Source organism: Castanea sativa, chromosome 10, assembly GCF_040712315.1.
Source record: "Castanea sativa cultivar Marrone di Chiusa Pesio chromosome 10, ASM4071231v1".
NCBI classification, from domain to species: Eukaryota; Viridiplantae; Streptophyta; class Magnoliopsida; order Fagales; family Fagaceae; genus Castanea; species Castanea sativa.
Genome location: NC_134022.1, coordinates 1,255,278 through 1,270,793, shown reverse-complemented (window position 1 = coordinate 1,270,793; position 15,516 = coordinate 1,255,278). Strand labels below are relative to the sequence as shown.

At 35.5% G+C, this 15,516-nt stretch overlaps 1 protein-coding gene across 1 annotated transcript; it reads left to right on the top strand.

The window, feature by feature from the left end:
* The first annotated feature begins 2,127 nt into the window (after positions 1 to 2,127).
* On the top strand, positions 2,128 to 9,623 carry LOC142612792 (protein LPA3). Its single transcript, XM_075784951.1, has 10 exons — positions 2,128 to 2,426; positions 2,935 to 2,982; positions 3,073 to 3,112; positions 3,288 to 3,388; positions 6,132 to 6,324; positions 6,396 to 6,494; positions 7,059 to 7,176; positions 7,372 to 7,500; positions 9,190 to 9,247; positions 9,363 to 9,623. The coding sequence occupies exons 1-8, from the start codon at positions 2,175 to 2,177 to the stop codon at positions 7,490 to 7,492; spliced, it is 972 nt and encodes a 323-aa protein (XP_075641066.1). The 5' UTR covers positions 2,128 to 2,174; the 3' UTR covers positions 7,493 to 7,500; positions 9,190 to 9,247; positions 9,363 to 9,623.
* The last annotated feature ends 5,893 nt before the right edge of the window (positions 9,624 to 15,516 follow it).

Genomic DNA, 15,516 nt, shown 5'->3' with positions numbered 1-15,516 from the left:
TGTTAAGGAAGGCCGACCTGCTCCTGGGTTTAGAATTTGTTAGTACTATGGGTCGGCCCATACGCCAAGGGTTCGAGGATCCAGCCGAGGGTGAACTTACCCTCGGATGAACACCGAAGAACTCGGGATTTCATAGTAAAGATTAGGGGATGACACGGTTAGGGCCAATGGTTAAAAGGGGTGAACCCTAGAACGCCCCAGAAGCACCGGTGTTGAAGAAATGTCAAAGATAAAGGCTGCTACCTCCACATTAAAGACCCTGCACCTACCACCCTGGCCGCATTTATGGGGAAGTGACACCTGAACAGTGGAAGAGAAACTTCTGGTTACTATTCAAAGGCACTGAGAAAAGAAATATCTAGGCTAAGGGGGAGGTGAGGCAACACGTGTACAAAGTATTCAAAAGAGTAATATTTAAGGAGCAATCTAAGACAGAAAAAGGGACGGACTTTTTGTAACCTAAAAGGAAAAAGAAACAAAGACAAAGATATAATATAAGAACAACTCTCGGTTTACATCCGAGGAAGCTGATTTACGATATTCTTTGTTGTTTCCAATTACTTGCAATCTTTAGTTTGTCATTTAATCCTCACACGCTTCTAACCTGGGTTTCAAGCCCACACTCTACAAATTCATATTGTTTAAGGCATATTGGGCCTGAGCCCATAACTGTTCTTGGGGCCAGGTGTAATTGTGCACTTACAATAATTTTATTTAAAAATATGGTCATAAATATCAAATAACAAATTTAATTTTAAATTCATAAAAAAAACTCATAAAATTTAGGATTTTTTCCTGTCACATTAAAAAAAAAATTACAGTTACCGCTTATCTCTAAAGTTTATTTTTTAAAAATAAAAATATATATTTCTAAATTATAATAAATGCAAATTATTAAGTTTTAATTATAAAAATAGAATAGTATATGAATAAGAAAACGTGTGTTCCAATAAACAACGGGGAAAAAACTCAAATGAAATTTTTTTTTTGTTGAATTAAAAAAAAAAAAACCTGATAGATTGTACACCTTATCTCTTATCTATATATCTCTATATATTAAGAGGATTTAGAAAGTTAATTATGACATCAAAAATGTCAAAAATATCTCCAATCTAATTAGATAATCTTTGTTAAAATTGTAATTTAACAAAATTGAAAAAAAAAACTACCCGATTAACTTTTTCCCTAAAAATTAGAACACTCTCTATTTAAACTAGCCTCATCATATGCGCTTTGCGCGTGCATTGAGACTTTTTTTTCTTCAGTGGTCCAATTTTGTAGAAAAAAAAACTTGGTGTTTTTATTTTATATATATTATTTTTATTTTGAGAATTTAATTTATAAGTAAATAAAACAATTTGAAAATTAATAGTAGAGTAGCTTTATTTTTTAGGCAATATTTTAGTGGGAGTTAGAATTTTATTTTCACCGAATTATCCTTTAATTTTGTTTCTAATCAAACATCAGGATGTAGAAGAATTTTTGAACAAAAAAAATGAGGATCCCAAATAGGAAAACCCCCTTAAATAGTAATATAGATAGAAGTATAGATAGCAAAACATGTTAAACCTCTTAAAAAGTAGTATAGATAAATCTCACTCACGTTTGATATATTTTCCCCTAAAAACTAGCACACACTAAACTCAATAGTTTACTCATTTTCAAATTCTAAACTTTAGTTTTTTAAAATTCCCTTTTTGTGTAATCTCATTAACAATAGATAAATTGAAATTGAAAAATTATATTAAACTAAAAAAAAAAAAAAGTCTCATCTCACATGCAGAGTGTGCGTGATGAGTCTAGTTTTATTTATTTATATTTCGAGCCTATTTGGGAACAACTTATTTAGCTGAAATTGAAATTTTTTTGCTGAAAGTACGATAAATAAAACTAAAAAGTAACTAAAATAGTACAATAAGATCTATAAACAGTACCAAATAATGTAATAAAACCTATAAATAAAAACAAAAATAAACTAAATAATAGCAAAAATAAACTTAAATAGTAAAAAAAAAGAAAAAAGAAAAAAAGAATATTAAAGCAAATGTCAAACTCAACGTTCCTTTCGTTTTATGACATGATCTTGGAACAAATAAGTGTTCAAGATTGGCATTTATAAATAAGCGTAGTACCCCACTGTGGCTCGTGCGACTCACATAAACAGAAGTTAAAAAATGTTATCCGCAACCACAACTGCATTTGTTTCCAAGGTTCCGATTGCTTTTCCTTCTCTTCCACCACCAAATCCACATGTAAGTACTTGCGGAATAAAAAATGATGGACAAATTGGTCTTCAAAGAGTCACTGAGTCTAAAACTAAAAGTCTCAGACTCAGACTTGTCACTAACTCGGTTTCTGAGGATAGCAGTGCCTCAGTTGACGTTGATGTGCCATTCCCTAGTGATTACTTTGAGCTTCTTCAACAAGTAAGCTTCTTTTGAAGTTATTCATAAATTTTGGTGTGTGATAATAATAGAAATAAGCTTTTTGGTTCAAGTTTCGAATTTGGGTGTCTATTTGTTGTTGTGTTACATTTTTTGCATGTACCCATTTGATCTTATTGTAGCTGTAAGTAGTATCAGGCTTCTTTTTCATCAAGAATAGTTGTATACAAGGGAGGGAATTTTTTTTTTTTTTTTTCGAAGATTGGTGTTTCAGGGAAAAACTTTGTTGTGGATCAAATAGTTTCCTTTTTAATATGAGGTGGGAGATGAATGATGATGTGCCAATTCTACTTATAAATTTAACCAAGTAACACTTGATGATAATGGATGAATCAAACTTAGATGAAAAATGGAAGTACAATGAGAACTCAACTGGAACCTCTTGGAATATTCAGTTAATTGATTAGGATTTGTTTGAATGAATCATCTTTCCTTAGTAGCTATTGCATTACTAAAATTTTGTCTTTTTGGGCTATTTAACAATGGACAGGCCAGAAAAGCAACTGAATTGGCTTTAAAGGATAACAGACAGTTGATGGTGAGTTAGTACTGGGTAATTTCCATTTGACTGAAAAATGAAAGCTACAAGGTCAATTGTGGGTTGTGACCAAAAAAGTATCTATTACAGGAGATTGAATTTCCAACTGCCGGACTTGAATCTGTACCAGGTTCTCTCCAATTGCCTTGTGTTATATATATATATATATATATAACTCATATATTGCCTATAACTCTATGTAACCCATATATTCCCATCATCTTATATTGCCTATAACTCTATGTAAGTCGTATATTCCCATCATCTTATATTGCCAATAACTCTATGTAACTCATATAAGTCAGGTGATGGGGAAGGAGGAATAGAAATGACTGGAAGTATGCAATTGATTCGTGAATTTTGTGACGGCTTCATAAATCCAGAGAAAGCCACACGCACCAGAATAGTAAGCTTCTTCATTTAGATCAGTACTCTCCACTCCTTCCCCCTTCTAATTTGCCTTTGGGAAGATGCAACACTTGAAACACTGGTACCACAAGAGGGGTTTTGTCATTTGTGGTGAATTAATGCTTGACGTTATTTTGGAAATAAGTACAAGATATGGGAGTCGTTAAACTGGACCATAGAATCCTTTCAATCACATATTAGAGAAGATACTATTTTCTTTGACCAGCTTTGTGTCTTCTGTTTGAACCCATTGATCAATATTTCAAAAGCTATGTATGCTTCCCATAACTGATAAAGGGACTACTTTTCATATTGATGTACTTGAAAATTATATATTCTCTGATCTGTTAATTACTTCTGACATGAATTATAGTGTTTTTGAACTTATTTATGATGGATTCTATCGCAGTTTTAACAAGTAATTATATGAATTGAGGAATGATAAGAAGTAAAATAATGACTATAGATATGATAAAGATCTAAATCTAACAGTAAACGAAGTATATTCTGTAGCTTTATCTAAATGTTGTCTCAAGAATCGTGAATCAATGAAATCCAACTGTAATGTTCTCTGGATAGTTTATTTGACTCATATCTTCGGTTAGTTGAACTGTTTTTATTGATACTAGACCAATCTATGGCAAAGCTTGCAGATGCAAGGGGGGTTTGTGAAATGGCAGTAATTATGGATGCTTCAACATATGATCTCAATTAACTAGTATATTTTATTCCTGTGTGACAGTCACATCATTTTATATTCTAGCCATTTTCTTATTGGGCTTTTATTCTCTCATGTCAGTTTTTTTCACATTGGTTATTGCACATCCACTTTTATATATTAAAATGTGGACATTCTCACATCAATCATGGATATGTGTGTGAAATGATGGATGTAAACCAATGAAATGAATCACGGATACAGACACGGGTACAGATACGACATGGTGACACAAGCAATTTATAAAAAATTATGACATGAAATAACCAGTACGACACCGGTATGACACGGGTATGATATGGGTATGACACTCCAAATGAAGTGTTTGTGCTTCCTAGATGTAAACTAGTGTGAAAGGATATTTTCCTCTTCTTATTTTTGTCAACTTGTTTCAACATCACCATTAGATGTGTAGAGGTTTGGATGTGAGTTAAATTTGTCCATCTCAGTTCCCTCATAGTCTTCTTTGAAATTGGCAGCAATAGAATTTCATGTTGAAATATTTTTCAATTCTATGTAATACTGTGGAATTAGGAAAGGATGAGAGCTTCCATGTCTGTTGCGTTGCTACAGACATTTCCTTTGTGAGGGGCTCCATAGGTATGGTTTTGTGTGGGGAAGTGATACTTCTAACATTGTTCTGCAACCCAAAAGAGAGAGAAAAATGAAAAAGATTGTACGCACAAGTAATTTGGTAAAGTTACCAAGAATATGTTTTGGGATTTGAAAGCTTTAACAACAGAGCAAGTGCTAAAAGAGTGGTATGACAGTTTTTGGCGCAGTTGCTACCTTTTGGGATCATGGTAGTGACAAAGATGATACATGGATTCTTTACACAAACATTGAATAGTTATTGGGAAACCAACTTAAAATGTTTTTGACTTTTGGAGAGATGCTTAATTAATTAGTTTACTGGAAGCTCATATTGGGGTCTTTTTCCTCCTTTTTTCTTCTCTTATACTTGCCCTCCTCTCTTTCTTTGCCACAGTTTTTTTATTTTTTTATTTTTTTTATGTTAAATTGGTCAAAATTTTTATTAATTGCATCTGATTCAACATTTAGTGACTGGTCAACTTTAATAAAATGATATATATTATTGAATCTACATTTTTCCTTAAGAATTCCAAAATAGATTTTTGGATCTCTTTCAGTATAGGAATGATGAAAATATAGGTAACAAAAGAAATAAATAAGAGAAGAGGGAAAAATTGCTGTTATATATTTTTCCTAAAGATCAACCCTTACGATTGCAAATGTCAAATTAAGACTGGGGAGTAGCATCATTGCAGATGGGGTTTAGCCATGGAAAGGGCCAAAAGTTTGATCGGACAATTGGTTTCAAGGCATTTTATTTATTTATAAGGTTGGCCTTATTGATTAATGTGTAGTTACTTACATTAGTTGCAATCTTTTGCTTATTAAAAATTCTCTTTTGCCTTTGTCTGTTATCTAAATTTATTGTCATTTTATTATTTCATAGTTTATAATATGTGACTTTAATTTAAGATGCATCATAAGCACCATACTAGTAACACAAGGGCTAAAATCCCATTAAATGCTAACCTTCTTTGTGCATCAGCAAAGAGCTGTGACCAAATAAGGCTTTATTTCTCTGTTAACCCTGGTTGACTTTGGATGGCTTCCTCTGAATATACTTTGTCTCTTGTAAGCTGTGCAGGAAAGAGTTTCAAACCACGGCACCTAGGTTTCTTTGTTAGTGTGCTTTTGTGAAAGTCTTTGGGGATATATGGGCTTATGAATTTCTTGAAAGAGTTCTTGTGCCATATTTTTAATCTTACTATTTCTTGGTGACTTTCTTCTCTTTGCCACCCTTGGACATAGGCATATTGCTGAACTAAATAAATTCTTGTGTTCTACGTGTATGCTTGTTGATTTATTTTTCTTTAACTGTTATTGGTTTGAATCCTTGAAATGCTACTGCATAACATTGTTATGTCTCATTAGCTGTATTTAATTCTAACAGCTAATTTATTTATACAAACCTTTACATAAAAATTTTCAGTTCTTCCCAGAGGCCAGTGAAGTTCAATTTGCAAGACAATCAGCCTTCGAAGGAGCCTCCTTTAAGTTGGACTATTTGACTAAGCCATCATTTTTTGAGGATTTTGGTTTTTCCGAAAAGGTGAAAATGGCAGATCGAGTGAAGCCAGAGGATGAATTGTTCTTGGTTGCCTATCCATATTTCAATGTCAATGGTAGCTTCAAATATCCCAACTTTTTTATATCACCCCAGAATTTTTATGTCTGGTATTCTCTTGCATTTCAGAAATGCTTGTGGTAGAAGAGCTGTACAAAGAAGCTGTTGAGAACACAGCCAGAAAACTGATTATTTTTAATGGAGAACTTGACCGTATAAGATCTGGGTGTATCCTACGTCAAATTTACTTTTCTCTTTTATACACTTGATCTTGAATTTAGAGTACTTAGTTATTTGCTCAAGTTAGGTGCTAGGTAAAAGTTTCTTGATACACACCATTATATTGGATTTTACTGAAGTAATAAGCACTCAATTCACTAATTGTCCATGATTGGCATTCTTCCATTCCTCTTCAAAAGCACCACTTGGAAGTGATAAATAAAGATTTTCCTTTTGGTTGAAAATTCACATGGTTGTGCCCACTGGAACTTATTGGTGATTTGTCCCAAAATATAAAAAGATTCACAATTAAGAGTTGATTAAGTTGTATAGTGTTTCAACTTGCAAATGAATTATAAGAAGCAAGTTGGTCCACCTGCTGGATTCTGTAGTGCCTTTTTGCTCTACTCAGACAACAATTGTTCTCGAAGAATTAATTGCTTTGTCCTAAGCTGGCCAAACTTCCAAAACCCTTGTGCCCAGTGCCCATGATGTAGACTTTTTGTTAGCCTCTGCAGTATTAAATTGTGATTTAAGATCTACTCACACAACAATGTCCTTGAATGAATTAAGATTATCCATCTTTCTTCTACCCGAAGCTGGCCAAACTTTCCAAGACCCTCCTGCCTATGATGGAGACTGTATATTACATTCACAATTTCAAGGGACGCAATGGAGGAATCCTTTTCAGGTCTTGTAATGCCAATTACGGCAAATTGCATGGTTTTATATAATAGAATTTATATTTACTTTTACTTGTCAAGAAAAAAAAATTTGCTATTTTTTAGTGCTTTCACCACTTAAAAAAAATTGTGGGTAGTACTATTTTACTGCTGCATTGAACATTACTTTTAATTTAATTTAATTTTTTTAAAATTTTCTTTAGGTGCTACCCTGGTCCCTGGAAGGTCCTAAGAAAAGTGGGGAGTAAATATATATGTCTACATCAGCAGGAAGTTATGCCATCCCTCAAGGAAGTTGCATTGGATATTCTAATCTCAGCTTGAGATGTCTGGTACAAACTATTCTTTGAGCAAGTTCAGTTTATTATACATTAGTAGTCAAGAAATTCCATGCTCCTTTTATATGTTTGGCCTGTCAATATAACAGAAAATAACTTCTTAAAAATTACTAATATTAATAGAACAAAACCTATATACAGTACCTTAGTTTCTGTTCTTTAGGTTTCCCTTTTAAATTTTAGCCACCTATCTACTTGAATAAAAAAGCTAACAGCCATTTAACACCATATGGTTCTTTCTTTCTTTTTTTTGTTAGACATTAAAACCCATTTAGAAAATCACTGAATCTCATCCTCTTCCAATTTCTCAGTTCTCACCCACAATCCCCAATTTCACACTTCTAAATCAATCTCAAGAAATGGGAACAACTTTCACCACAGACCCCGCCCAAAGCTGATTTTTCTCAAAGTTCTGGCTTGTGAAATGAATCTAGAAACTTTGCAGGCTGTATTTGTTGGGCACATGAGAGGTTTAACTTTAAAGTTGATTACAATCTCTTCAATGTTGGGCTCATGAAGCTCCCACATTTCGAAATGCGAGACTCAGCGTCAACGTTTATTCAAACCACGCGCTGTTTTTGCAAACCAGAGCAAAGCGACCATGAAGAAAGGAAACGAACCATCGTGTTTGATTGATTTCTGGATGCAAGAGACTGTGAAAGAGTTGATAGCTTTACCTGAAGTCGGCGAAACAACGAAAATATTTCTTTTTTGGTGCTGGACATTTTTTGTAGTTAGTACTTGGGGACTAATCAAAGAAAACATTGTTGTTTTTCTCAATCTGGGTTTTAGGGTTCCTGTTTTCCAGATTTTAATTCATTTCCTTTGGGAGATTTTTAGGGGGGTTTGACTCAACATGCCTGACCACAATTGAAGAAAAAATCTATGAGGAAAATTCGTATTATATACCTCGATCCTTATGCCACCATTTCCTAAAGCGACGATGAAGAAGAATATGAGTTTAAGACATGATTTAATGGGTTTTATAGCAATGTCAAGGAGATTTTGCTTCTAGGACTCCAACATGATTCATATACAGATACTTGTCCACTGCCTCACACGACAGTGGACCTCGTCACTCCTCTGGGTTGTGATTCTCCAAAAGAAGTATGAGAAGATTGATAGTGAGAAGTTGGAAGACATTGGGGCTATGTGGTTTTTCTGAATGGATTTTAATTTCTTAAGAAAGGAAAAGAACTAGACGGTGTTAACGCTCTGTTATATCTATTATTTAAATAGATAAGTGGGTGAATTTTAAAAGGGGTTTCTATGGAACAATAGCTAAGGCACTGTATCTAAGTTTTGCCCATATCAATATGAAAACACTAGCTGCAGCTGTACAGTCAAGGAAGGAATTTTCTTGAAGATCACATACCATCTTTATTTATGTGTGTTTCTAAGCTTAATGATCAAATGCTTTGATTTCATAGGTTTCTTAGATAAAATTTTGTGGAGCAATCTACTGGCCAGTGTCTTGAAATAAATTTTCCGTTTGGTAATTTTCTTAGTATTAGGGTCACTCTATGGTACTATGACATTTTTCTATTGTCACTTAAATTTATCTCCATTAGCTCCTGAATAACATGCTTTCTGTCTGCATGTTTGTCTTTGAGGTGTGTTGTACGTGTGTTTTCCTGATCCAACTGAATATTCATTCATTTCAATCTTTTGATTTATGTGCAGTTTTTTGAACTCAGCAAGTCTCTTCTATTGATATCTAGTTATTGAGACAAAAGCTAAGGTACACCATGCAGACTGACATATGCAAGTTTTAGCAGTCATGTTTCTTCTTTTCTCAGCTAAGTTAATTTAATCATTCAATTTGAATTTGAATTGAACATCTTGGTCGCTGCAAGATATGGGGGCACAGAGTGCTCGGACTACTTGTACAGGGTGTTTTTCAAGAGGATCAAATCACCTTCCAGTTACATCATTCTTCTGTGTATTATGTATGAGAAAGCATGGGCGGAAAATCTAGGAGAACAGAAGCTGATATTGCTCAGTGGCTTTTAAATGTAAATACCAGATGTATTAGTGATATTTTAAAACTAACACACGAAGAAAAACAATAGCGTTAGATACTGATATTTCTTATAAATTTTAAGTTTCTTACATGATATTTTATAAATTCAGTAGTATTTCTAAATGCTGTGCGATGAAAGATGCTTTTTCTTATCAACTGCCATCCCGTTTGAGAAATGAGGCTTGTTTCAAATGACAGTATAAATGGAGTACCTAGAATTCTTTGACCCTAACAAGTTCATATTGCAGCCTCACAGTGCAATTGTCTTTCTTGGTTTTGTCCATGCTCAAAAGGATTCATATGTCTCAATCCATCTACCAATTGTTTAACTCATGCAGATTAGAGGCTAAAGGCTATTGTCAAACTCAAATGTCACCTTGATGGAAACAGAGCTCGATACAAAGCCAGATTAGTGGTAAGGCTTTCATCAACAACAAGACCTTGATTTGGATGAGGGTCATGACTCATGAGACCTTTAGTCTTGTAATTAAACCTACCACAGTCTGGTTCATTCTCTCCATTATAGTCCAATTCAAATGGTCTCTTCACCAATTAGATGTCAAGAATGCTTTCTTACAATGCATTCTAAAGGAAGAAGTCTGACACTACTCACTGGTTTTGTGGATTCTACTCACCCGTATCAAGTTTTTTCAGTTGCACAAGTCTCTATGGTTTCAAACAGGCTACTCTTATCTTTTACACTGGGGCATTCATGCCTTTAGTGCAAATCCTTCTCTTATGATCTATCATCACTCCTCTTCAATTTTCTTACTACTCCTTTACGTTGATGATATCATTCTTACAAGCAATAATTCATCCGACCTCACTTCCTTAATTCATAACTTGGGGTTTATCTTTGAGCTTAAGTCCACTTCATTACTTCCTTGGTCTCCAAACCCACTATACTTTGGTTTGTTTGGTCATCAATCAAAATATGCCAATACCCTTTTTATTCGACATAACATGTCTCATTCTAAACCTTGCAATAAACCCTGCATTCCCTCCACTTGACTTAACAAATCAAATGGCTCTCCCTTATCTGATCCTGCATCCTATCATTTTCTCATTGGAACTCTTCAATACTTGACCTTCACTAGATAGATATTATCTTTGCGGTTAACTAAGTCTGTTAATTCATGCTGTCCCTTATGTTTCATTCCATTGTAGCCAAATATAATTTTTTGATTAACCTCAAGGTTCCCTTGATCTTGGTATCCTCATTAATCCTGGTCCTCTTCACCTATCTACCTTCATTGATGTGGATTGGGTTTTCCAAAAAGAAATCTATGGTCCCCTGCTCCTCGACCTCAGCAGAGTACTGTTCCCTTGCCTCTGATACTGAGTTATGCTGACTTTGCATGCTACTTAAGGAATTTGAGCTTTTTTATCCCTCATCTGCCTCGCCTTTGGTGCAATAATTGTCACAGCCCTTGCTTTAGCTTCCAACCCTGTCTTTCATGCTCAAGCACGTTGAAGTGGATTAACATTTTGTTTGTGAGAAATTTACTCACAATGACCTTGAAGTTACGTTTATCTCTAGTTCAGATCAATTGGTAGATATTCTCCACACAAGGCCATTCTACCTCTCAGCTCCTTCATCTTCGTGCCAAACTCATTTCCCTCGTGGCCATTAGTTCGAGGGGAGGATGATAGCATGCACATTCACTCAGTACAAAGTTAGCAATTATACACATAAAGCTCCAGCTCATAATAGCATTCGAGCTCAGCCCACCTTGTCCAACTGAGCACCTTCCAACACAGCTCAAATTGATCAAACTTCAGTTATTTTTTAGTTAAGGTTACAGTCAGTTAGTAATCAGTCACAAGTTATTATAGAGCTAGATCACGTGTCTTTAACCATGTGAAGAATATTAACCTCTATACAAAACTTTGTACTCGGGTATCAAAATTAACAAGAATAAGAAGCAAAAAAAAAAAAAAAAAAAAAAATCATCTCAAATCTCTCAATTATTCTCTTTTCTTCCTTCTCTCAAGTCCCATGATTAATCATCTGCAGAATCTTTGTTCAGATCATTTCTAATTTAATGTCTCTTCACGTGGGTGCCTTTGTTGGATTACTTCAAGCCAAAACCAAGGGATGGATTACACCTCAACAAGATTTGGAGGTCGCAAACCTAATTGATGCAATTGGAAAAACTAGGATATTAATAAGCTGCACCAGCTATTGTAAAAGTAATCCATAGATGTTATCCAAAGAATTATCTTGCCTCCAACCTCTCATTGAGAGAAAAACATGGGTTGGAAACATGCAAGATGCATACTGCATTAGGTCTTCCTACCACCAGGTTTATCATTTGCAAATAATTTTTTTTTTGCTGGATATGCAAAGAAGTCATGTTGATGAAATTCACCAGAGGCACAAAATGATGCTATGGAGAATAGCAGCAGGTGTTCTTCTAGCCACAAGAAAGAACCAGCAGCAGTGTAACCATCCTAGCTACAGTATATTGGATATTATTTGGCATCTTAGAAATACAAGTAGTTTCCACAAAGATAGGATCAAACATGTCTTAGTTTCTATGTTTTCACATGTTCCTGTTTGTTATCATGTTAGATGTAGGACGTTCATAACCTTTGCATAAATTAGGGTTTTTCAATTCAATAACATGTACATGCTCTTAGGTTATAGTTTTTCAATTCAAATAACATGTTCACATTCTCTAGATTAGGGTCACACATCACACATATTCACCATCTCTTTCAATATCAATTTGTGCATGCCTAGAAGAGGGTTTCATCATACTCTTGGATGTTTTACTTTGTAATCACATGTTTTGGATAATATAAACTATTTGAATGATGTGATATGATGATGGCCCATCATAGTCTAGAAATCTGGTTTCACTGGTTTCACTATTAAAATAAGTGGCGACTTCATTGTAAAATTCTTGACCTAGGAAGGATGATAACAATAGTAGAACCTCCACCCTCTCTTAAGAGATAATAACACAACTCCACTCATTAGTATCCAGGATTGCAAAAAATATTCATTTTTACCAAAACTACTTTATCTATTATACCATCCTACTTTATAATACACCCAACATCCTAATTTTTATTTTAATATACAACAGGTTAAAATAATATATCTACATAATAATATAACCCAAAAAAGGTGAAAGACAATAAAAAAAACTATTTAAAAAGAGGTGATAGACAATAATGAGAGAGAGAGAGAGAGAGAGAGAGAGAGAGAGAGAGAGAGAAGAAGGATTAGAAATAATAAAGAAGAGGTGAGAGACAATAAATTTTTTTTTAAAAATTTTTGATGATATGATGGAACATGCTTAGATGTTTGATTATGGTTTGTAATATGTTAATGCCTTGTTGCCTTGTTTAAATTGTTGCTTTGTTTTAGATGTATGATAGGGTTTTTCATATGTTAGATTACTGTTAGGATTTTTGTGTGTTTGGATCTCTTTTGTTTAAGGGTAGATAAGTATGTGTTTTAGGAATGAATGATGCCATGATTGTATGCTTAGATGTATGCTAGTGTGTGTGTGAGTATAGATACAAGTATCAAACGTGTTTTTAATAGGGTTAAGATATGAGACACAATGATGGAAGGCCAACCTTAGGGTTGGGCGGTCTTGGGTGCTCTTGGGTGCCTAACACCTTTTCAAGAACGTATCTAAACTCCGAACCCAAACTCTGGTAGTAAGATTAGGTCCTTCTTGGAAAGGACGCTATATTCATGGTTCTTAGACCATATAACTAGGCGGCGACTTCAATCGTTTTCCCCCTTGTGTCCATAGATAGTAAATTCAACGTCGTTCCAAACACTATCATCCCAAATATTTTTCAAAGAATATATACAATTTTGTATGTTTAATGTACACATTTTTAAAGAATGTATGCAAATATGTAATTTTAATGCACATTTAAAAAAAAAATATACACAATTCTGTACATTCAACATACACAATTTTATAAAAAAAATGTGCATAACTTTTATACATTCAATGTTAACATACACAATTTCTCAAAAAATGTACGCAATTTTATAAATTCAAGGTACACATTTTAAAAAAGAATGTACATTGATGATGAAGAAAAATCCACCAGTTGTCACGTGGTCCTCACTTTACTCGAAACAACACCTGCACAACAACAGACAAGACCAACAAAGGGCACTGGTGTGGTGCCGGCCAAAAACCCTCCGAAGGTCAAGTTAGAACTTTTTTTCTTTTTCACAACCCTAAAGTGCTAGAGCTGAAGTGAATTATGCGTACCGTGGTTTATGAGGGTTTTGGGGTATATATAGTAGTGTAGAGCCGAAATAAACGCCTTGGTGAGGAAGTACTTTCCTTCTAGGAGAGTAATTTGTGGATTTTACATATCTCCTAGAGCCCTTTTCCTTATAAGAATCTTCTCGACTAGGGTCAAACGTGTAGCGCAAGAACTTTCCTTATACACGCATTCGTGGAGGACAAGATAGGTTATGGATGAAGGCTTACTTATCCCCTTCATCTTTTCCTTTCGTCAGCCTTTCCTTCCTAAGGTCGTCAGCTTACACATCTGTCTCCGGAAATTTGTCAGCTTAGAGCCTTCAGCTTTGACTTTGTCAACTTTCTTCCTTCAGCCTAACGCCGTCAGACATGAGGCAGGGCCACGGATGTCGAAGGGGATAGTTCGGTAACCAGAGCTGACGGTCTTGTTACTCTCGTCAGCCTTCTTAAGGTGTTAGTAACAACTTGTAAAATCACCCTCATCAGTTGCCCCCTACTCCATGACCCCATCAGCTCTAGCTGACAGGTTATGGAGTTGGCGCTATTGGGAATCCACTCATGCGTGGTGATTCGTGCCATCTTCATTAAATAGTGGGACACATGGCTTGGACTGATTGGCTCCGTGCCTGGACGGGCGTGTCGCTTCGTCTTCTGTGCCTTCTTTCGCCTATATATACTTCATTTTCCCTCTTATTTCCAACTTTTCACACCTTGCTGATTTCAAGAGAAAGAGAACGTCACCATTGATCGTTTTACTTCGTCAACCAAATTGCCGTCAACTTCTTGGGGCCGTCCTTTTACTTGTAAGTTCCCTTCATTTTACCTTCTTTTATTTTTCTAGTAATGCCCTTTATTGAAGTCGTCGGCCTAGGTTCTTAGAATAAACCCATCGTTTGTAGGTAGTCAGATGTCTAGGGAGACGACGAGTGATCAATCGTCGGTTCGCGACGGAGCGGGTTACGATGAGGTCTTCCAATCAGGCCGTGAGCTCGAGAAGGGCTTATCCTGGTCGTCAGAAAGGGAATTGTCAACTTCTTCTTCTGACGAGGAAGTAGGGAGTTCTAGAGAAAGTGAGGTGAGCGAGGACGGTGGAGAGGAGTGGGTAGGTGACAAAGATCAGAGAATCAATGAAGAAAAGGAAGTACCAGTGACTGGGGTGGGAGTGACGGTGATGAGGAAACCTTAGAGAGTACCTCGGGAGCTTCTGGTGATGATTGTCCTTTCATCCTACCCCTAGAATGGTCCGTCAACAAATTCCTCCCGACGATGTCGGAAAATATTTTCAAAAGTTTGCGGTCCTGTTATCAAATACTAGATGATATCCCAATTCGCCTTCTTGAGGAGGGTGAGAGATGTTATTCGAGACGAACTGCAGATGTTGGCATGTATGATGCCAAGTTTGCTATCGAATTAAGGCTACTACTGACGGCGTTACATCGTTAGCTGGCTAACTTTCTAGGGATATCCGTCAGCCAAATTGCTCCTAACGCCTGGTGAACCTTTATTGGTGCCGAGATCTTGTGGGGTCGTCTGAGTGGTGGGAACCGTCAGTTAACCCTGGATGAGTTCTTTTGGTGCTACCTCCCTCAGCATATCTCCTCGTCAAAGGGGGTGTATCATTTCGCAGTGAGGGAGAAAGAGTTAAAGTTGGTATCGGACATGCCTGATTCCAATAGGAAGTGGAAGGACAGATATTTCTTTGTAGAGGGGACGAACTGGGTATACCGTTAGGAGGAG